This window comes from Centruroides sculpturatus, unplaced genomic scaffold (assembly GCF_000671375.1).
Source record: "Centruroides sculpturatus isolate CEXI.00-Female unplaced genomic scaffold, Cexi_2.0 scaffold582, whole genome shotgun sequence".
NCBI classification, from domain to species: Eukaryota; Metazoa; Arthropoda; class Arachnida; order Scorpiones; family Buthidae; genus Centruroides; species Centruroides sculpturatus.
In genome coordinates, this window is record NW_019384742.1 from 45,548 (window position 1) to 70,761 (window position 25,214).

General features: G+C 32.0%; 1 protein-coding gene, 1 long non-coding RNA gene and 1 other non-coding gene across 4 annotated transcripts in view; 1 reads left to right on the forward strand and 2 right to left on the reverse strand.

Annotated features, from left to right (window-relative positions):
• Nucleotides 1–8,644, forward strand: part of LOC111628401 (AP-3 complex subunit beta-1-like) — a 52,752-nt gene extending 44,108 nt beyond the window's left edge. For both annotated transcript variants that reach the window (XM_023372174.1, XM_023372175.1), the window contains 5 exons: nt 5,449–5,561; nt 5,633–5,821; nt 7,819–7,858; nt 7,942–8,124; nt 8,192–8,644. In XM_023372174.1, the coding sequence (XP_023227942.1) occupies nt 5,449–5,561; nt 5,633–5,821; nt 7,819–7,858; nt 7,942–8,124; nt 8,192–8,487 (821 nt within the window). In that variant the 3' untranslated portion in view covers nt 8,488–8,644. The remainder of the gene's footprint in view (nt 1–5,448; nt 5,562–5,632; nt 5,822–7,818; nt 7,859–7,941; nt 8,125–8,191) is intronic.
• Nucleotides 8,645–22,791: 14,147 nt separating this feature from the next.
• LOC111628398 overlaps nt 22,792–25,214 on the reverse strand; it is a 71,369-nt gene continuing 68,946 nt past the window's right edge. The window contains exons 3-4 of the long non-coding RNA XR_002757166.1: nt 23,401–23,579; nt 22,792–23,272 (exon numbers count right to left, since the gene is read on the reverse strand). This is a non-coding gene — a long non-coding RNA (uncharacterized LOC111628398). The remainder of the gene's footprint in view (nt 23,273–23,400; nt 23,580–25,214) is intronic.
• On the reverse strand, nt 24,570–24,653 carry Trnal-uaa. Its single transcript has one exon. It is a non-coding gene; the product is annotated as a tRNA-Leu (tRNA).

Genomic DNA, 25,214 nt, shown 5'->3' on the forward strand with positions numbered 1-25,214 from the left:
ACAAAAAGATTTATTTATATGATTACACAAGAAACAGACCTATTGATAGTTGCTCACTAAGATTGTGCCTAATTTCTCTAGATTGAAAAGGGGAGTTTACAATCAACAGTACAAGGTGATATTTACCTGGATCCAAATGAACATAGTCCTTGATAGTCATCATAGGAGATCTTGAACATTTACACCAATAAACACACTAACTCCTTGAAAGTAATCCTTGACAAAAAGAAAGCACTGTACAATCCTCTGGTATACAAGAGATGAGAACAGGAAATATTGAGGAATGTGGAAACTCTCCAAGAACCCTTTCAGATGACTGAGAGAGTGAACCTTGCTTTAGACATTGTCTCCTTTTATATCTTTCCTTTCATCAGATGCATTAGTATCTAACAAAATTTGGGCATCTCAGTGTGATTCCTAAAAATTATCCAATCTAATTAATATTTTAAACATATTTTCCCTGGATCAGTCATGATCTCAAGATGATGTATCATCTCTGAAGGAAATTAATGAATTTTTATAAACTAACTTCTCTATTGAAATTTGCTCTTTTAGGCAAATTAAAATTCAGTGTTCCTGGGTTCTCACCTTTGTTTCAATGTCACAGCAAAAGTTTCATATATACAATATACTGAGATGTTGTACATGATTGCTTGGGCTTTTGAGGAGTAGGCTTTAGGTAAATAAGGGCTGGTTGTACTTTGTACAGTATTTTTATTTCTTTTAAGGAGTTGAAGAATAGCTGTGTGTGCCTGATGTCGGGCTTTAAGTGGGTAGGGAATTGGTAAGGTTGGTTTGGATGAGGGTGATAAAATAATGGTCTTAGTAACTAACATGTACATTGCAGTTTCATTATTGTAAACACTTGCTTGGGCTTAAGAGAGGTTCAGCTTTGGGCAATGTATTTTTTTTAGGATGTTGAAGAATATCTATGCCAAATTTTGTACAGATAAATGAACAGTTTTATACTATTTAACATCCAAGAACAGGGGTCGGCAGTTTGTCAAGTGAGAAGAGCCAAATTGTCATGAAAACAGGATAACAAAAGTACCAGAGAGCCGCATATTAACTTAAATGTGCGAAATACGACACACGACAGGGGAGCCTCTAGTGGCCATTTTTGGCATAACATTACACGGATGGACGGACACGCGTTCAATGTGTTATATATATAGATATGCTTCAAATGCTACCACTCTCCACATTAACAAGATAAGAGTGGTAGCATTTCTTTCTTTCTTATGTGACTCATATTGATCAACGTGAGTGTGGTCATGTGTGGACGGTGTACGAGTCGAAGTTTGTTCAGTGGCTCTATCTCATAAACTCCAATTTTACCTTACCTCATTTCACCACAGCCTTATAACTTATGAGTTTATGTCTGAAAAGCCGCATGCGGCTCGCAAGCCGCTAATTGTGACCCCTGACCTAGAACAACAGATTGTGCATATTTGCTGTCATATCTGTTATTCTGGGTTATTTTCATATTTCAAGATGAATTTTTAAAGAATATATTGTCTTATAATTGAAGGTCAGACTATTTACAAAAATATCAAATTTTCGAGTTTATCTTAATCCTTTTTAATACACTCCAGAAGTAACAGTTAACATGGGTTTTTTGAAGAATATACTTCTTAAAACAAAGATAAACAAGTAAAAAAAGTTCACAATGTTAAAAACGATCAAGTGTCAGCCTTCTGTTATAGGTTCTGACACTTTACATTAAAAACATGAAGAATTTTTCTCACCACATTGTCCTTATCCATTTTTTAACAGCTTCAGGCCATCTGGTGGTAGTTACGAGTTATCCTTACTTAATTTGCATATTGATACAATTTTGTAAATAGTCTGACCTTCAATTATGAAGAAATATATCCTGAGTAATCACAGAAATTGTATATTGTCTTAGTTTAGGCATATTTCGTTTAAGCAGTAAAAATGTTACAATCTTCTGAAATAAATTTTCTAGCATTTGATTTGTGTTCATTTATATAAGGGAAGTAAATTAGAGTTAGAGTTACATCATCATTTTTGAAAAATTATTTTGTGAGATGTAAGAGATGATCTACCTCAGCCACGTCAGGATTGCTAAATATAAGTAATTTTATTTTCATTATTTATATATGAAATAACATCAGAAGATTCTGACACCACTTGTGAATATCAGTTCACAAGAAACATTTTTTACTTTAAGTTCATGCTTGTAAAGTTACCAACCTTACAAGCATGCTGTATGGGGATTCAGGGTAAGCAAATGGAGGACGACTTTGAGAGGCTTCACAGAATTGAATCATTCATTATGGTACTAGATAATCACATTTAACAAAAAGATTTATTTATATGATTACACAAGAAACAGACCTATTGATAGTTGCTCACTAAGATTGTGCCTAATTTCTCTAGATTGAAAAGGGGAGTTTACAATCAACAGTACAAGGTGATATTTACCTGGATCCAAATGAACATAGTCCTTGATAGTCATCATAGGAGATCTTGAACATTTACACCAATAAACACACTAACTCCTTGAAAGTAATCCTTGACAAAAAGAAAGCACTGTACAATCCTCTGGTATACAAGAGATGAGAACAGGAAATATTGAGGAATGTGGAAACTCTCCAAGAACCCTTTCAGATGACTGAGAGAGTGAACCTTGCTTTAGACATTGTCTCCTTTTATATCTTTCCTTTCATCAGATGCATTAGTATCTAACAAAATTTGGGCATCTCAGTGTGATTCCTAAAAATTATCCAATCTAATTAATATTTTAAACATATTTTCCCTGGATCAGTCATGATCTCAAGATGATGTATCATCTCTGAAGGAAATTAATGAATTTTTATAAACTAACTTCTCTATTGAAATTTGCTCTTTTAGGCAAATTAAAATTCAGTGTTCCTGGGTTCTCACCTTTGTTTCAATGTCACAGCAAAAGTTTCATATATACAATATACTGAGATGTTGTACATGATTGCTTGGGCTTTTGAGGAGTAGGCTTTAGGTAAATAAGGGCTGGTTGTACTTTGTACAGTATTTTTATTTCTTTTAAGGAGTTGAAGAATAGCTGTGTGTGCCTGATGTCGGGCTTTAAGTGGGTAGGGAATGGATGAGGGTGATAAAATAATGGTCTTAGTAACTAACATGTACATTGCAGTTTCATTATTGTAAACACTTGCTTGGGCTTAAGAGAGGTTCAGCTTTGGGCAAGGTATTTTTTTTAGGATGTTGAAGAATATCTATGCCAAATTTTGTACAGATAAATAAACAGTTTTATACTATTTAACATAACATGTATACAGTATACAGATGCATGCATATTTTGACTTATATACATCATATGCAAGAATATAAGATAATGATAAAATTACTGTGTATTGAAATATTTGTGGTATTAATCTGATGTTTATGCAAACTTGGTACTATAATAAAAGTGTTTGTGAGAGGCTAGCCATGGGTAGAGAGTCTGGGTAAGCCTCTCTGCTACTTATACGGCAGTGCAATCGGTTGGACTGGCCCACAGAGTCTAAGGATGGCTTCCTAAGACTTAAAATAAAGAATAGAAGTTTGTGAGAAACCACTGCAAGTTGTTTTTCCTGACACCAGCCTAGTTATTACGTTAGGCATGCTAGTACTCTTCCGAGAGGAATGTGGAGTGGATGTAGGCTCAGATTTGAGACAAAGATAAAGCCATTTTAAAAGAAAAACAAAAATATTTAATCAAAAACAAGATTACAAAATAATTGAATTAAACCTAACTCGCGAGAGAGAGAGTTTACGTAAATTCCTATATCAGGTATACTACCTCGTCTTATTTTGAGGGTCTTCTGTTCATTCCTAGAGAATCTTGTTTAGGACGGGAGAGACTATTTTCTCGGGAATCTGGCGATCACAGTCAGATAGAATGCTCGTATGGTGCTGGCTTTGGAGAATCTTTGGAGTCGTCCATCTTCTTTTGGGGGGGGGTCTGTTGAACTCCTGGAGTTGTTGTTCTTCCTTTGAAATTCTTCGACAAACTCCCCAATCAGAGGAAATGATCCGTCATATTGTAACATCTTCATCCAATTAGAAAGGATTTACCACATGTCAACAGGATGTGTGGGGATGTTCAGAGGGGCAAACATCCAGTGTTTTGCCTAAAATTTTGAGATAAGGGGTATGGGAAAGGAAATTCAACTTTCCTTGTGTTGGAAGTGTGACACAGTGTTTCCCTTTTTGTTGGAAAGTTTTCATTTATTATTTAATACAAAGTTAGAAAAATTAATTTAATGGGCCAGTAGAATCTCACATGTTGATTTGCTTATTTTAGAATATTTTATGTATGATAGCAATAAATTATTTACTAAAAGAACTTGGACATGAATGTTAAACATATCATGAAAACCAGGGCTGTGGAGTCGGTAAAAAACACTTAACTCAGATTCCTGATAATTTTAGTAGGTCGACTCCAACTGCTGACTCTGCAGAATTAAAAATCAAGTCATTTTGTGGGGGGCATGGGCGCTCAAAGGGGTACCCTATTCTGAATTCTGAAAGAAGCCTGGAGCATTTACCTAAATACTTTTATAGTTAGTATTTTTAATATTTATTTGTATAAAAATAATTAATTTTTAACAAATACTTAATGAGAGGAGAAAGGGGGCAATAAAATTCTACTTCTACATATATTCAACAGCATTTGCACTTCAATTTCACCCTTCCAGAAAAGTTAGTCCAACTAAAAAGTATGCGATCTAGCTAGCTACTTCAGCCCCCCTTGTTCAGAAAAGAAAAATATATACTCTGAGCAATTAGTCTGGCTCATTCAGAAAAATAGAGTACTTATTTAGAGCAGGGATAATAAAGGAATGATTCAAAAATATTCAAATTCAATTGGGTTAAGATAATTTAACTACTAAACACGAATACTACATTTATTTTTAATTGTCTACTTGGACATTACTCATTAATAAGATTTTACACTGGTGTTTAAAAATTGACACAACAGTGAGTTTTTCCTGAACTCTAACTTTCATTGTTGTGTAAAATCTTATTAATGAGTAATGTCCAAGTAGACAATTAAAAATAAATTAGAAGTAAGGACTGTAAGGCAATTATAATTACGAATACCACATATTTAATAAATTAAATTGATGCATTTTGTATTTAAAATAAATGAATTATAACAAAATATTAATTTTTAAAAATATTTTTGTAAATATATAATTAGTTTTTTTATTTAAATGAAAGAAAATTTAAGTAAATTTAAAATGCCAGAGTTGGAGTCAGAAAAAATGCATTGACTCCGATTCCTCTCAACTTTGACTCCACAGCCCTGATAATTTCTTTTAACAAATATCAGGACATGTAATGGCAATGAATTATTGTAAAGATTGTTTAAGCTTAATTTTTTTAATAAAATAACTATTAGTTCAGTGTTTAGCAACATTATCTGGTTTTATATACATATAGTCAATATCCCAGCTTCCACAGTTCCAGTAATGCAACCATCAGCAATGACTGTACTTACACCTTCTGCCATCACTATTTTAGATAAACCACTGGAAAAACCCATATTTACGCCAGTAAGTATGAAAAATATTTTATTTTAACAAATTTGTATGCATTCTTATTTTTATTTCCGAATATGTTTCAGATTATGATTCCACCATTTGTACCTGTTCAGAAACACGAATTGTTGAACCGCTATAATGGAAGTGGTTTAATTGTCACTTACAGATTTACTAGGAGTCCAAATATCTATTCGTCTAAAATGATATCTGTAGAATTGACACTAACAAATGAGAGTGCAGAAGAAATTAAAGATTTATACATATCGGATAAAGTAAGTTTTTAATTTTTAAAAATATTGATAGTGTTATACAACTGCCGTAAATGATCAGGCTAAATTTCAGATATACAGTAGAGCGTCGGATAACCGATTATGTACGAAAAAATATATTAACCTATCGCGCGTTGAATTTTTGTAGAGNAATAAAACATAAGTTCATTCCAGAGTTAGAAAGGATATTTCTATGACATGAAATTTCTGATTCGTCAACTGCCAAAAAAAAATGATCATTGTGTTCTGGTGTTGTGAAGGCCTTGTGCTGTATGAATTTTCCCCTATCTAACACAACAAATTGGGTCAGGCCAAGGTTGAGGCCTAGACTGTAATTACCTGAAATTCTGATTACAATAAATGAAGTCTTATGAATGTAAATTATAAATTTTCATCTATAAACATGCATTCACTATTATCAGGACTTATTATACTGGCTTAACAGACAATACAGAGTTTCACAGAAAACAATTTTTATTTAATATTTAATTAATTAATCTAATAATTATTAAAATTAAATTAAACTGGAAGAAAAGAAATTGGCCTGAAGCGGGACTCAAACCAGCAAGTCCCACTTATCGTGTGGATGCATTGCCAGTTATGTTATCCAGACCTTCAGTCCAATTTTCTAACATAAGTTAAGGTATAACCATCGACAGTTATTATGGTGCCGACTGGGGACATAATCGCACCCTTGTTGATGGTTATATCTTAACTTATATGCTAGAAGATCGGACCGAAGGTCCGGGTAGTGTAACTGGGATTTGTTGGTTCGAGTCCCGCTTCAGGTTGATTCTTTTCTTTCAGTTTAATCAAATAATTTAATTTTAATATTATATTAATTTAATAAGAGATAGCACCTAACACCGCACTCTGGTGCCAAATTTATTTCTAATCTATAATCATATATCCAAAATTTAGCCTGATCATTTATGGCAGTTGTAGGTGTATTTGCTTAAGATATTGGGTTTTGATTGATGTGTATATTTATTGATAGTGTTAAGATTATGTTACAATGATAGTCAAACATTAAATGTTATATTTTGAAGATAATTTTTTTTCTAATCTATGATGAATATCACTCCAACTTTAAACTTGGAATGCATGTGGCAGAGATAGTAGTAGCTACAAATAATCTTGCAGGACATATAAAATCAACACCTGTACATTAAATTATGGCCAAAACATAGGTATTTTAAGCAGAAAAGAAGTATGTGGTGCACTGAATGCACACTAATGAAAATTGTGTCATAGTCAAATTGCTGAAATGACAGATGTTGCAAAGAGCATCATTCATGCAAGAGAATGGCTGCTTCACTATCTCTGTCATTACCAAAATGAAGGAGAACCTTTAACGGAAAGCATCAATATGTGAAATAAAACATAAGTTCATTCCAGAGTTAGAAAGGATATTTCTATGACATGAAATTTCTGATTCGTCAACTGCCAAAAAAAAATGATCATTGTGTTCTGGTGTTGTGAAGGCCTTGTGCTGTATGAATTTTCCCCTATCTAACACAACAAATTGGGTCAGGCCAAGGTTGAGGCCTAGACTGTAATTACCTGAAATTCTGATTACAATAAATGAAGTCTTATGAATGTAAATTATAAATTTTCATCTATAAACATGCATTCACTATTATCAGGACTTATTATACTGGCTTAACAGACAATACAGAGTTTCACAGAAAACAATTTTTATTTAATATTTAATATACCTGTATATTAAATAAAAATTGTTTTCTGTGAAACTCATTATACTGGCTTAACAGACAATACAGTTTCATTTTTGGCCCCACTTAGGTGCCTTTGTCAGGTAGTACAGCCATTTTATCAAATTGAACAAACACATAATACAGAATTTAATTTATTATCTGATAAAAGTCCTCAAATGGGGCCAAAACACTACCGAGGTCAGGTCTCTCTTTATGTTATTGACTGTTATTTCAGCTTTGTGAGTTTTGTGTGTGTTAATTATGCTTAACTATATTTTTCTATAGAAATCAAGCAATGTTGAAGTGAAAGGAGTTACAGAAATAGGTAAATTTAAATGGAATTGATGATTAAAAATATTTTAACCTACTTTAGTTATTATAAAAGTTATGAACAATGTACACATTTAGGTTCTTTACCTGTGGGAAGCATGTTAACTATAACTATTGGAATTGATTATAATGAGACAACTCAGCCTGCCTGGTTTGAATTAAAATCAAAGAAAAGAAGTCATAATCTCTCTATTAAAGCTCCAATTGGTGAAACACTTCAGCCAGTTGAAATTAGCAAGGCAGATTTCCTTACACAACAGAGTAAGTTAGCATATTATTTTCTCATATTATTTAGTATCAGTGATGTAATTATTGATTTTGTTTTTAGATAAACTGAAAGGAATGAATGAAAATACTGGTTGTGTCACCGTTCTGTCAGACAAGAATGATCCCAAGTCTATCATCAACACCATTTACGAGACGGCAAATGTCAAAGAAGTCTACGAGAAAGAAGAACAGAGTGGAGTGTACAGATTTGCCGCCCAAACTCTAGTTTCTCATTCTCCGGTTTTAATTACCGTTCAAGTCTTAAATGACGGAAAGGCTAACATCACCGTGAATTGTGAGAAGATGATTATCGGTTCCATGCTGCTAAAAGAACTCAAGGAATCGCTCGGGAAATGATCCAAAACTTTAATTTACATTATGTTTATCTTGAGATTTTTCAAAGTTGATTCTCATTTGAATCCAAATCGTTACCGTGGTTAAACAGTTGTCTAAAATATAACAGATAAATTCCAACCATAACTTAACCACAGAAAATAAAAGGTAATGAAATTTTTTAAATATATTATTTTCTAGAAACATCATATTCTTAACACACGGACAACAAATTGCTGTATATAAAATACAAGAAAATTTATATTATATATAAGGCATCTGCTTAAAAACATTCCTTTGTGCTTAATTATTAAGTACAGTTAAAGGAACATTTAGTAAAATTCTATCAGAAGACATTTTCCATCTGAATAATTTCATGTTAAACTATTAATTATTGAAGATTAAATTAAACACTTTAACATGCTCATGTTCCGTTTTAATTAGTATTACTATAAATGAAATTTAAATAAGAGTATTATGAATGATCATTTCCTAATTTAAAAAGAATAAAAATAAATGTTGTTTATCATAAATTAACTTGTAGATGATTATATTTAAAATTAGCTTCTTGAAACATAGACAATAAAGCCAGATTATCAGGTTAGAACTTGGCTAATTAATTTCATACATATGTGACTACACATATTTATTAAATTTAATAGAAGATGGCAGCATAAGACCACTAAAAATTATTAAAATAATTATTTAGCATAGAAAGTGTACTTAATGAAACTTGAAAAAATATCTAACCTACAGCTGAAAACTTTGTTGAGTCTAAGTAATTCAACAAAAGTATATGAAAAAAAAATCACTTTGGGCTTTAAGTTGGTGAAGAAACTATTATTTTGACAAGTTTGAAATATCAGTTGGCATTTGTTTTTGAAAAATTCAATTATCATCCAACATCTTCCAACAGGAGATATGTTTCTAGGAGTTTTGTAAAAAGTAGACTTAATTCAGCAGCTGATTTGATGGTAGTTCATTAATGGCGTGGAAAAGCATAATTTGACTTTTTGAATCTCCCAGAGTTCTTTCTGAATATCATGTATTTAGGAGAAAATTTAATGAATTAGAAATTTATATTGATAAGACCTCAAAAACATTATAATGTAATATAGTTGTCATTAATATCTTTTTAATTTTGATAATATTTATACTCCTTTAAATAACATGATGGTTACAAATTAATCCAGTATGTAACACAATTATGACTATTCTGAAAGAAAAAAATTGAGCCAGAATTTGCAATTAGATCTCACTCGAGAAAACTATAAAAATGAACTAAGATCAAAATAGTCCAGTTTTCTTGACAGAAATTTAATCTAGCTGCCTTGTGTTTAGGTTTCAGATATTGCATATGCTAAATGGAAAGTATAGCATGTTTTTATTTTCTTTAATTGTTATAAGAATTGTATCTTTAGACAAGATCAATTGCCAGTTTTCGATATTTATTATTATTGTTTTGGCTTACAGCAATGTGACATGAGGGATATCTGCCAAGAGGTATGTCCTCTTGGCAGATCATCTTGTTCCTTTCTTGTTTATTTGATTTTCAGTTTTCATTGTACTTGATACTGTCCTTATGATTTATTTCTGCAACATCTTGCAGAGGTGTCTTGCACATTTTTAAGATCATAACTATGTTGTTTAGTCACAAAAGTTTAAATTGTTATAACAAATTGGTTTGTTGCTTAACCTAGCTGATCATGGAATAAAACTTTCAAATTTCAGCACTATAAAGCATTTGAAAAAATGAACACTTAATATTAGCAAAGCAATAAAACTGTCATTTTTATACTCAGATTTGTAAGGTTTGTATATTTTTGCCTCACTGAGAGTCATCACTTTACTGTTGAACTATAGATTATACTACACACTAAAATAATGCAGTTTTTCTGCAATATATCAGTTCAGCAGCTATAGTGCACTTAGTATTAGCTTAATGTCATCTGCTATAAAATTCTCATTGTTATTTGTTAAACTCTCCTATTAACACTAATAATCAAATATTTTATTCTTGAGTTTTCATTAAACTCAAGTCAAGTATTCTATTCCTGATGTAATTAGTAAAAAAATAAATATTTTTTACTAATTACATCATTTAATTGTTCCTGCTGGACTAGTTCAATATCATGTTATAGCAATGTTTTCATCAATACTTTTAGTACATTTACTAATTACACATATCTATCATCATCTAGGACAGGTAAAATATCAATAGAGAATAGTGTTATTTTGTACAATTGAAATGAAACAGTGTATGTAAAAAGTAACTAGTATGATAAATTGAAGTGTATAGACTAATCACTATTTGTAAAATAGCATATAGTTAATAAAGGGAAAGCTTCCCTTATATTCCATGTGATGAAATGCCATTACTAATTCTCACTTTAATTAGAGGTTCCTTAAACATTAAGCAATTGCTGATTGCTAAGGTGTTAAATTGTATGGCAGACATGAAGATCATTGACATTGGTCATGATGCATGAAAGAAACTGGAATTTCTTTTATGTTTAAACATTGTGTGAAAAAAAAAAAATCTATATTACAGCTTTGTCTGAATTACTTTGCCACTGAAAAACAGACAGATGCACTTCCTTGAAGATCACGAGTAATCAGTAAAAAATGAATGGTCACTGGAAAGCTGTACATTATAATGTAACAGCTTCCCAGTACAGCTTCCTGATGCCAGATTTATCTCCTTGTAAGTAAAATGTTTTGAATGGTTAGTTAATGAATGGAGAATGTCAAAGAAATCATGCCGAAGAAATACTGATTGTTTACTATCTCCCATAACTAAGATTCTGGTATCATTTGCATCGGAACATTCTTTACTAGATGAGATGTGTTAATCTTGTGATGTCTCAGACATTGAAGTCTGACAACTGAAGGTTAAAGAGCATGTGCCATTGTTCTGTAGGTGAACTGACCAATATTGGATTAAAGTGCTCAACATAAAGAATCAAACAGATACAGCAAAATATGAAATCCTCAGCAAACTGGTTAAAATATATTTCAACATCTATCCTGTAAGAAAGAGTTAAAGAGGGTTTAGCAAAAGGATACTTTGCCTGGACAGAAAAAGTCTCAGTGTAGAAAGCATTCATTGATTGATACCCACTTCGTCCTTCTTGGACAGACTGAATGGAAGTCTGGAAGAGGTTTCAATAACAAGAAAGATTCTGCATTCAGCCATAATTTACACAAACAATGTAAGGAAAGAAAGTGAGGTGAAGAAGCCTTGTAAGGAACATGAACACTGTCAAAAATTCCAGATCTGTCTGACCTCAAAGGCATAATTTAATGAAAGAAGGGACAGAAATGTTCCAAAAAGCAGCAAATACAATTTTGAAAAGTGCCATAGATGTAATAGATAACTTGTTGAAGAGAAAGAAAACTAATTGATCAAATTAATTTTACTGTGTAAAGTAAATGAATAAAGATTTTTAAAAAACTTTATATATAAACTCTGTGTAAAGCATGTTTGCTTTACATTAAGAGACTATTTTATTATATAAATTTTATCATTAAAAATAACTTTTTTTATCTAATTATGTTTAATTAGGTAAAAAAATAAGATAAATTAGAATATACAGTAGATACAGATATTACCTTGGCAGATCACCCATGCATTATCCAATCATCTGTGCTGCATCTAAGGGTGTCCATAAATTACATAAGGGCAATTTTGGCCATTCTAGACCCTCACCCACCCGTGTAAGAAACCATAATATTTTATTTTATCCCCCTGCCCTTCCCTATCTTACGTAATATTTAGGCATGATTTTTTAGAAAGATTTTAAAATAAATTGTTCATTCAAATTCATTTAGGATTTCATAAAATTTTTTTTGGTTAAAAACTTTATTTTTTAATTATTAACAATATAAAAATGAATATTATGACGCTTAATTTTAATTTTCACAAAAGGACGCAAAAAACTTTGACAGATCGACTAGCTAGTGCACGTGTAAACAGAAACGTCATCCAAATGTTATATGGCAATGGAATATGGTTTCTATTCTCTCTTGTTTTATTTTGTATAAGGTCAATAAAATAAACTACATGCTGCTAAAATATGCTAGATGCACCTGGGGATTAAATCATAAAGCTTGTAAAACTCTATATAATGGGGCAATACAACCAATGCTACTTTAAGTGGCCTCTAGCTGGGATCATGTAACTAGTAAAATTCAGTAGCAAGTAAATTACCCTCTGTTTAAAGACAGTTTGCCATCTGAATTTCAAAGTGCTGCAGAACTGTTTCTACTAATGCCTCTGATACTAGCAGAGCTCTAGAACCTTTTGTACAATACATAGTGGCAAAGGAAAAACTACTACATCAGAACTACAAACATCAAGGCTCAACAACAATCTCTACTCCTATCTACAGCTCTTCATATGCTACCACATTGCAATTACCTTACTATCTGTGATCATCACCATGTAAACAAGGTTTTTCCCAGGGTACATTTGGTGTCATCTGCTTCCTCCATGGATAACCATGCAGACATTAATATCTACACAGATTGGTCCAAAAGCACCCTTTGTGTTGGCTCAAGTATCTGTATCTTCCTCCAAACTGACATATTTTGCCCAAAATGTGTTGGAGGTATGTGGGAAGTGTCTGTACCTTCTATCTATAAAGCTAAAGATGCTGACTACCAAACTGTTCAGTGGGCCACTTCACTACCAACAAAACTATCAACATTTACAGTGATTCTCAGTCTGTCCTAAAAGCTCTATTAAATCCCAATTGCAATAGCAATAAAATCGCATATATCCAGCACCATATTAAAAATCTTGTAAATAAGATATATAACAGTTATTTTCCTTGATACTTAGAAATGAAAAAAGTGGGGTTTGGCTGTGTTGGGGACACGGCCGTGTGTTTTACGTGAATACATGTATGTTAATGGGTAATATTTTCTTTGAGCGTATTATATGTATGTCATAATCATTCCTTAACAGTAAGAAGTCCTTCGAATCTCCATATTTTTTTCTGTTCCCAGCACCACTTCACTCTATCATATGGTGTTTTATGGGTATCATTGGATTGCTCTTGAGAAGCCCTTTCCAACTGTATACAATTTCTATATTTTGATTTGGCTTTTCAACAAATATAGGCCAACATTGTATTAAGTTCTCTTCATTTTTAACTTTATCGATTGCATACACAAAACATTAGTGTGGAATAGTTATGGTGAATATATATGGTGTTAAATATTAATGAGAGCTATAAATTGAAACTCAAACGAGTGTTGTAGCTTCTCCAAGTCAAAATGTATACTAAACGAAAAGTATGTGATGCAGCGAAATGACCTCAAAATGGTGGCGATCCGTCACAGTCCCCACTCAATATAATGAATTCTTTGATCTTGTGGTGTAATTAAATTTTGGATGTAGATGATAGATATGTAGCTGCAATGCCAAACGGTATCCCTCGATTTTGTTATCAGTTTTCTGAATTGCCTCCCACTACAGAAGGAAATTTAAAGACATATTCACGTCAAAAGCAGACTTTGAGGCTGAGGCTGAGTCAGCTGCAAAGGACACTGACTTGGACTACACTCACATCCCTCTCTCATGTAGCAGTCTTAAAAATTATATTCATGACAATGCTATGCAAAAGTGGAATCAACAATGGTTGAGCAGTAAAACTGGTAGAATAACAAGACTTTATTTTCCTAGTGTTGAATGCAGGTTCTCATCACCACTTAGAGATTTAACGTTTGCTACTGCTCAACTGCTTACTGAGCATGATAATTTTAGATGCTACTTATGTGGCAAATTGAAAAACTTCTGACTTAAGAATTCACATGAAACTTTACAATTCAATTATAAATCCAATGATATTCTACGCTAGTCCCATTTGGTGCTTGGACTATTTATATAAACTAGAACTATTTCATATTTACTATCTACGCAGATTATTTCAGTTAGAAAGTACAATACCCGGATATGCACTATGTCATGAAACCAATTGTATATGGTTATTCCTGTTTATATTAAAACAAATCATTAAATTTTATTACAGACTTAAATTCAATAGTGATAACAATTTGATTGCTTTATATCATGAAAACATCAGGCAAAGCAAACTTCAAAAAAATAAACAGCTATGGCACAATAAATTGGAAACTATCTTCAACTCTTTTGGAGTATCAGTACTACTATTTCAAGACAACATTCAAGATTGGAAAATAGGCTACTCAATACTTTTGAACTCAGCTATAGCACAATCCATAAACAAAGATCAATTCTCCCTACTTGCTAGTAAATATCATTCATGATACTTGGATATATTTGAAATATCATCAGTTCAGTCATATATGTTGTATTTGGTAAATTTGAATGTAAAAAGAACTTATAGCACAACTTCGTTTGAATAAATATTCGCTGTATGTTAACAACACTTATATAAGTTTATTAACAAAATGTTTTTTATGTAACTCTGACAACTTAACACTTTATCATTTGATATTAAAATGTCCAAAATTAAGGGATATTCGTGAACACTATGACATAACTCGAACTTATAAATGCAACTCGCTAATAGAATTGTTAAAAAACTTTAACAAAATGAGTAAAAAAGATTTATATAAAATTTATAACTATTTTTGTAAAATAATAGATATTTATAAAAACAAAATAAATTAACACAAATGAAATATTATAATATGCTATTATTAATGAAATGGAATAAATTTAAAATCAAAAAATATTGTAAAGTAAAAACAAAGTAAACATGTAAATGCAACCCCCTTGTAATAGGGATGTAATTCCCAATGCACAATAAATAAATGATGATGATGATAATTTTAGATGCTACCTAGCAATGTATAACTGGGCAGAAACAGCCTCTTGCTTTTGCTCTACAGAAAACCTAGATACTATTGACCATACGATCTATCATTGTCCAATTTACAATCAACATACACTTATTCTGAAATTAGAAATCTTTACGCTTGGTTTCAGGTGGCCATGTCCATTCAATAAGCTTGGTCAGATGCCACTGTTTTTTGCTTTTTACAATTATGCTCAAAAAACGTGGAAGAAAAGACTATTTATAATTTCTAATATCTAGTTTTACATTTACTTTGTATCATGTATTCTTAGTGTTATACACCCATAGGAGTGGTGCACTTATTCTAATAAAAAAAAAAAAAAAGAGAGAGAGAAACCACCACACGGCCTTTCTTCCATGAAGAAAACATGTAGAGCATGATTCTGCTAGCGTTATTATTTTATCATGTCACATGAGATGGCTTTAGTACAACGAGCATTCTTAATAGACCACCAAATTCAAAACTCCACCATTCAACGAGATAAAAAAATAAGAATATTACGTAAGATGAGATCTATTACCCCCTACCCTTGAGTAAGAAATCATAAGAAATCCTTGACCCCCACCCACCACAAAATACCTTACATAATTTACGGATGGCCCCTAACTCTTTGTGGGCCTGGACGATTCCATGATAGATGATTAAAAGGCCTTAGTGCTTAGGGTGAAAGAGGAAAAATGCAACCAGTGTTAATGGAAATATTATTTTATTTAGAGATTATTTCTCAGATAATGAAACTGAAAGACAATATGAATACTACAGTATGTATTATCATTGTTTCTTCTTTACCATTTCTTCCTTGTAGATCATCTATTAAATGATGAAAATAAACCAGTTCTTACAGAAAAAATAGTGTAATGTTTGACAAGACAGCCAAAGATTATATCAATGAAATCATATGGCATTTTGCATTTCACAAAATGCCATATGATAGATGATCCTGAAATGCATCTTTGGCTATCTCCTGTTCAGTATGACTAGTAAAATACAGGGTGATTCACTCAAGACTGACACTTTGTGCAATCATGAGATATTGCACAGTCACATTTTAATAATATGTAATGTAAAATGTACCTTGGTCAATTGCTTTTTTATGAAATAATCATTCCATTCTGTTTATATATGTTATAAATTATAAAAATGCATCAATTAAAGCAGATTGTCTACTTAATTTTGACAAGACATCTTTGCAATAAAACAATCATAAAACCTCTGGATTCCCAATAAGCTACGTTATCTGCAAGTATATCTACTTTAAAAAATTAATCAAATGTTAAAGTGAGGAAAATAAGACTAATGGTAAATTAAAAAAAAAAAAAACAGAAAAAAAAATCAATTAGGTCAATACAATGATACTATCTATTTAATGAAAAACAGTGACCAGTTATTAGAAAAATCTTATTAATAAATTAAAAGAAAAAGTTAATAGCAAAGGAATTGGCATTTATTTCTAATCTTAAAATTTAGGGAATTTTTTAAAAAATATTTCAAAAGAACTTTTTATTTTCCTATGTCAGTTTTGAGTTGAGTCAATTAAAATCTGTAACACAATATTAACAGAAAAATGCTTTTATTGATACCTCTGAATTTTTCACTTTCAGATGTGTTTCACCTAGATAACACAGCCTAGAGAAAAAACAAAACCCACAATTATTATTTTTTAGCACATCCATTTCATGTGGAATGTTCATACAGTTATCTAATTGCATGAAGACCATTTATACTTAGTACAGTTCCATCTCAGCATGCATCTTCCATCATACCTTTCACAGAAGAAGTACATCTGCTTCTGTGAAGATATCATAAAAGGGTGTTACGTGTTCACAGGAAGATATCTGATTGGACATTGCCTGGGTTAATAAGCTCTGTATTAAAAAAATCTGCCACAGTCTCCCTTGGCAAATGCAGCACTGGCCCAAGTATGGTTATAGCCAGGCCAATCAGAGGGAGGGACAGCTGCCCCGGGCCTTGCAATATTAGGGACCTCAACTTGGCAACTCAATATGTTAGACAAAAATATAGGAGAAGGGAAAGCAATTTGCTAAATTTTAACATTTATAAAATTAAATTCTAAATTTCTATAGGAGGAGTCAGAGAGGATTGAGAGATCTAGCCAAGGGATTGGCTAGAAGTATATTACCCTGACCAACCCCAGGCTGGAGGGGATGTTCTGGCCAATTACCACACAACCCACACTCAAAAGTTACCCCTTCCTCCATCTCTGAATCTCACCTTCAGCAAAAAGGTCATAAAAGCAGAGAACGAGGTTTGTTCAGTCAGTTCTGTGCTAACACTGCAGTGGTTATCAGTATTGTAAAACAAACTACAGCTTTGCAAGAGCAAAACTCTAGCAAACATGCGCTAACACACCCAATGATGTCAAAGGCCCCATCTCTTTCTTCACACTCACACGATTCCCCTAAAATATTATCAATAATTGCTCCGGGCTTTGCATTTTCTCTGAAAGGTCCTGGTTATAGCTACTGAATCACAAACATTCATTAACTCATACTCAATGGATGACACATTGACCCAGCCACTGACCATGAAGGGCCAGAAAACTTCACCGACAGATGAAATGGACTCGAGAAATGAATGAATTTATCATTTGTACTTATTACACCATTACAAAATTTAAATCATATCTGGCAGAGTAGACAGACAGACAGTCACTACATGAGAAATTTGCACAAAAATAACCAAACCTCACTTATAGAGCAACTGATTGTTGAATAGTAAAGAACAATTATAAACAGCAGCCTTATTCTACAAACAATAATTGAATATATTAAACACCAAGTTGCACAACAGATACATTAACACTGTAGGAATAGTGCCTGAACAGCAGTCACTCACTCATACATGCAATTCATGAAAATACACAATATTTAAAAACGTACACACACAATATGCATCAATGAAAACACTAACAAATTTGTCTGTGGTACAGTAGATTCCCAAAAACTTGGCCTAATGTAGACCGAAGGGTGGCCGAGTTTGTGAAAATGCCGGGTTATCGGGAATGGGGTTAAAAAAGAGTAAGTACGAGTGTTTCCTCAGAAAATACTGTACTGTACTTGTGTGTATTGTTTGTTTGAGAATACAACAGAAAATAAACCGACCAAATACCCTTAAACAAAGGAAAAGTACATACTTTATGAAGGCATAGAGCCTTTACTACATGAAAATGAAAATTAATGAATACACCGTGTACAGTAATTTACCTGATAAGACAAACCTCAGAAAAATACTTTGAGGCATAAAGCTGTCTATAATGAAAATTAACTAGGGGTTTTTTCGCCCTTCCAGGGTGTGGCCGAGTTATCCGGACTGCCGGGTTATAGAGTGCCGAGTTTTTGGGACTCTACTGTATCACTAATTGTAACTGTTGTGTTAATTGTTCTGTATTTCAAGAAGCTGTTGTAAAATACACAGATTTAGACTAATACAAAAATAGCATAAAAGTTTTTTTGCTATCTAAATACACACACATTATGTCAGAAATTGAATGTTTTAGTACATACATATACTAGTCTGTTATAGTGTAATTAGTAACTGTAGCTACATACCATGGCCTTAAACTGCAATCACAGACAAATCATAAGCTTGCCTGGCAAAGAAGACTAGAAACACAAATACATAACACCTCATTAGACAAAAATTAGGCAGGATGACACAATATACTAAAAATAATTAAAAACTAGTAGCTATTTGTGTGTGTTAATTTTATTTTAGTGTGTCAATATATTTCTATACATGTATATTGTGTTGTTTTTGCTGTTATAAAGACAGCATATATACAGGCATATCATTTCAATGAAAACAACAAAAATTATTCACAAACAATGCGATGCTTTTCTATAGATATTATTACCAAACCAACTACATAATCACAGCAAAATGGCATGCCAACAGAAAAACGACTTACAGACTATTAGTCTGTTCTTTGGTTCGCTCCAATCTTACACTAAACTGAAGCAGACTAGAACAAAAAGGAAGAATAAAAACATGCTTAAGACTCCAATAATGCACTGTGCCAAAATAAATATACACAACATCCAACATACAATACAAAAACTCATAGTTTGAAGACACCTGATGCAGACAACAAATATTTACATCACTGCATCAGGAATCAGTCAAACATTTTACACACAACAATCCATAAGATATGCCACAATTTCTTACACAAGGCATCACATAGATATCATTTTTGGGTTTCATGTAACATCAAAGACCAATTGCATGCCTTCCTACACTACACAATACTCATTGTTTGTCACAAAGTATACTATCATATAGATTATAGAGCAACACAATATTCTCACAGAGCAACAAAAAAGGCAGTTTAGAAAATACATGGGATGCAAAGAACAGTTACTCAATCAGTAACTGTTCATTGCATCCCAACTCTGATTTATTCATTCTAAGATAAACACACTAAGAACACAGAAACATAGAATATATAGATTACAGGATGACATGCAACAACCATGAATGTGGGATGCTGCAGAATCTATACAAAATACATCCAACACAGTGGCGGATTTCTGAAACACGCCTGGGGGCCTCAAAATTCAGCACTCAAATTAATTAAAATAATTTTTTTCATAATAATGGTAATTATTATTTTAATTTAGGGAATACTGCTAAATTATTAACTCTTAATAATTATTTACCAAAAAATAGTGAAATCTATTATAATAATTTACAAATAAATTTTTATTTGTAGATTACTATTGATTTGTATTTCAAAAATTAGTAAATTTTAAAATAAATTATTTTTTATACACATGGATTACTAAATTGTTTTTAACACTTTTACCTATTGAAACTTAATAATTCTTGTACAAATAAGTTTCAATTTTCATAATTAATACAATCTGAACATCAGTAACCTTTTAAATACAGCCAGGCAGTTGTAATTTTATGCTGGTTAATTTTTTTGTTATTTCCCTGGCTCACTTTTTTTGGACCACCGGATTAGTGCCTACCAGAGTAAAAAACGTGCATGTAGAATGAGCACTGTAGGGTGTAGGGATAGTAAAAATATTTAGAGGGGCCTCAGGTGCTAAATCTGCCACTACACTACAACATTTTGAGAAAACACTGGAGAACACTATACCTTAGTCTGTGTAGTGTTGCATTGTCATTTCCTATAAGAGAGTGTTTATATATGTGATGTGATTGACTCAATATGATGTGTTTTACAGGCTGTTTACGTTGTGTTTGATATATTTGATATTTGGTTATGTCAAATGACACATACAGGAATCATATTACAAATACACTACGCAGTCAGTTATAGAAAACACACAAAATATATTATGACCTTGCCACAATCGCACACAAAACAATCTGTTCCAACAGTCCAGACATGACATTAATCATAGACTTAGCTGTACCAAACACCCACGAAATAAAGCATCTGTGGAGAATGGATGAGGTACAGTATGTATTGTACAGTACTAGTAGTACTTTACTGCAAGGCGTCATACAACTTACATTACAAAAAGTCTGGAAACATTTGTTTATGCGCTGTTGCGAAGCATAAGATTTCTACAAAAAGATGGCATACCTATCTGTGTATAAAAATGTCCTGACTAGGTGATATGTGTTTAGCATGGAAGCCTCTTGTTACAAAAGTCTCGAAACATTAGGGTTTTCCCAACAGCACAAACGGCACGTAAAGAAAACATTTATTTTCTGTGGTTACACCTCGTTCCAGTTCCGGTATATACTGTGTGCTGTGTAGATCTATTCCAACAGCACCACACGAAGAAAAATCGTCGTATATAAAAAGATTATCTTATTAACCCAACTCGATTATAATATAATATGTTCGAATTTATATTTATGAATGATTCTCGAAGATCCAGCTTATTTTTCGAATTTATTAAACCTGAAGAAGAACCCAGAAAGAGTTATGAAAACGTTTATTTATCACTTAGTGGTACTACGCACCGGTTAGTGGTTGCAGTGAGTCTTATTTATCGTTATCTCGGTATGGTAAACAGATACCTAAAAATTCTCTAATTAGGAGAGGCTCGGAAGAGGGAGGGGGATCTAATTCTTACACTCGGTGAAAACGGGTAAGATCGGCTATAGTCTAATAATCTTTGCTAACGTTACGTTTTGTCCGAGCAACGCCGGACTCATCTGCTAGTATGGTTCCATTTAATCAAATATTACCAACTTTATATTGTATTTATATAAATTGAAAGAGTTTATTTTACCGTCTGATTTTAATGTGTAGATAATGGTAAAATCGATTGTCATTTACAGTAATTATTTTGTTTAGTACGTGCAATATCTAAAATATATACTTGTATATAGGAGAAACAAAAATGGCACTTTAATTACTAGATGTAAAGAATCTCACAGATTAAACTTTCCAGGACCCTGTTTCTTCTATGTTTTAGAGAGACCCTGTTACTTCTAAGCACAAGAGTCTAGTTCCCTGGTAAGCATTAGTTCTAAATTATGCCGCTACGGCGGACAGCGCCAATCGCCGCAACTAATGCTTACCAGAGAGTTAGACTCTTGTCTTCTGAGCTCCATACAACCATTTTTTTTAATTAAAAATTTTATTTTCTGTTGGTAAAAATAACATAAAATGCTTTTTTATTAATAAAAAAGCATTTTGGCATATTTAATTTTATAAGAGTACAACCACTAAGGATCCCTAAGTTTTCTCAAGGCTCGGGGGAAAACCCCAGTTCCCTCTCCCTCTGGATGTCCCAGAGAATAATTTCTGTATTTTACGAACACTGTACGATAAATAACGTATTTGTAATATTGATAAGGATAATATAGCCTTTAAATTTTCTAGACTGCATATTCATCGGAATCAAATTATGTGTACAGATATTTAAATCTAGCAATAATCCAAGCAACAAGAAATGGTATGGAAATAAACAACTTATGGAGAAGTAATGACGATCGGATTTACACGTGCCTAGTTTAGGGCTTTACGCTGTAGGCCCTGACAAATAAAAACCACTTACTGTCTATCCAAATATTCAATTTCAAAGTAGAATTGTTGTGTAAATTTTACTCTGCATGCAGATGATTCTTAGATAAAACATAAGTTCTGTATTACTTATTATTTAGTGACAAAAGATGGAATTCCTATTATCTAAAGTTCTAATGAATAAAAGAAATCAACAACAACACACAGGAACACTTCAAATTGAATATAGTTCTTTTCCACTAGGAAACTATGCAGGAAAAATTGCAGCCCAATAAACTATGCTACGTTTAGCAATCTTAGGCTATGAAAAAAAAATCAGTGAATTCAATAATCAATTTGGACACTCCAGAATTATTGAAATTACAAATACCGAAGAGTTCCCTAATTACATTGCATCCCCGAGTTTAAGAAAAAAAGAGGTAAATACAGGTAAGATGCAGAACAAATAAGTGTGTTCACCTGTATTTACCTTCTGGATATTTGTATTTACCTGAGATTGAGTATCTGAATGGGATCAAATGGTTTATAATAAAGTCGAAAGGAAATTTATCATCGAAATACGTAATTTAACTCTAATTTTTTTTCATTAAACGTGCTTTATTAATGCCACATTCGATTTAATTCCATTTTTAGAGGCAAGCAGATGATGGCACTTAACTAGAAGTTTAATTGTAGTTTGATAATTCATTTACTTATTGTTAGAGTTCAAATATTTAAAAATCGCAACGAGAATTGAACTTAGACTAACTTTAATTGACATATAATTCGCGATTAGTGTGTTTTAAAATTAATTTTGTTTTTGAGAGACTCGAGAGAAAGAATTTTTTAACTATCCAGCGGGCACTAAAAGAGCATTTTTTAAAGCAAGACCATTATGGGTTCGGCCAGGCCTACAATGATGAGGATCGAGGGCCCGTTGTATGACATGTCCTGAGGAAAAACACCGAGTGTTAGGTCGCCACCTTAACCACTGGGCCATCTGCCCGTCAACTATAATGATATATTAGTAATTAAAATTCCATCCAAATTTAACAACATGATCAACTAGTAACTTTAAAAGAGTGAGTATGAACTACTACTATTAAGTCAGCTACGAGTATTTAGTATCTTGAACTTACTAATTGTTTTATACGTAGGTAGAGTTGCCAGAAGTTGCTACACATCTTCCACTCTTTGAAAGACTTTTGGCTTGTCTGGCTTGGAATATCTTCATTATAGCTGTTTCTAGATCACTGGAATGTGCAGTTCTCTTCACTTGACACTTGACTATGCATTTAACAGGATGCAGATGCAGACACTACGAGAGAAAAATATATTTTAATTTACTGTATATAGTAAATTAAAAGCTACTTTAAATGCTATTTAATTTTTCCAAAAAACCGATACAATTTTTAGGCGTAATTTTTATTTGCAAACAGACTATCTCAAGAGGGCCAACCCTCAATGGGGTTAATCTCATTAACGTACGAGCGTTGTTCCCATCTATGATAAATTATAAGAGATGGAATCGGGGTTGAATACGAATTACTTGTGGGATAGATTTACTACTCGGTTCCTTCAAAAATTTTTAAAGTTTCAAAATAAACAAAAATTTCCATTTAAAGATATTTGAAATGAAACTAATTTTGTATTTCACTCGACCGTTCAACTAAATATACATATAATCAACTTATTATAAGTTGAACTTCCAGAATGCCATATTAGCAGATTGATTAATTCTCCATCCGAATTCGATCGATCTAATTAAATTGTCTCAAAATGATATTACAAGGAAGATTCGTGTTTCGACTTAAAGATGGCAATTTAAATTCTCTAAGCCGAGTCTTTAATTATTCGTATCTTGTTACACGAATTATTAAATTTTGTGATATATTGGTTATTAGAATGAATTTCCGAAATTATTTATAACTTTTTAAAAAAATTATTCTAAAATAAATTTTTAAACAATTTTTTAATTATTGACGAAAGGAGTCCGATGTAATCTCGCGTTATCACCAAACGAAGTTCGTTAAGATAGAGAAATGACGTAAAAGATGCGCCATCACACATATTTTAGTAATAAAAACAACTTAAAATTGACGTAATATTTTGCATAAGTAAAATGGCAGATAAAGTTAATTTAATTCGTGCTTCATAAAAATATATTTAAAAGAATTACAAAATTTTATATTTTCCTCTTTTATAGATTCAATCAGAATTTAAATGGAAAGCCACTAGCGACAGCGAAAACAGCGGCAAGTAAAGAGTTTAATCTGGTAGAAAGTAATGACGTTATTTAAAAAATTCGTGTCAGAAGTGGGATTCGAACCCACGTCCTCATACGAGGACCAGATCTTAAGTCTGGCGCCTTAGACCGCTCGGCCATTCTGACCCGATGTTCAACCTCTCTGACTTTATCTTGTAAAGTAATAGTAATCAATATTCTGTACTAATAAGAGAATAATTGAAACAAATTTTATATATGAATAATGCTTATGGTTCTCTGTACTATTAAAAATGAATGTTATAAAAATAATAATTGGCTGTTTCGTAGAGATGTTACGTCATCTGAAAATGCAAAATTTGATTGGTTTAAGATCATTTCGTAACCAATCTCCTTTTAAACTTTCCGAGTCACAGCTTCTTTTCGTTTTTCTTAAGATGGCGGACTATATTGGGTTTTATTTTTGAAATTTAAACTTTTAATAACAGAATAAATTTAGTTTAAAGTCTTAGTATTTTAAAATAAATTAATTATTTACGGTACAATAATTTGTTACCGGTTTATAATAAATCTGGTCATTTAGTTTATTTACTTATTTATAGATGGCAGCACGTTATCAAAAATTTTTAACTTTCTTCTTAATTAAGTTAGTACTGTATTTTAATTTTAAATTAAATTTTAAAATATATTTGTGTAATATTCTATCTAATTAAAAATATATACTGTATA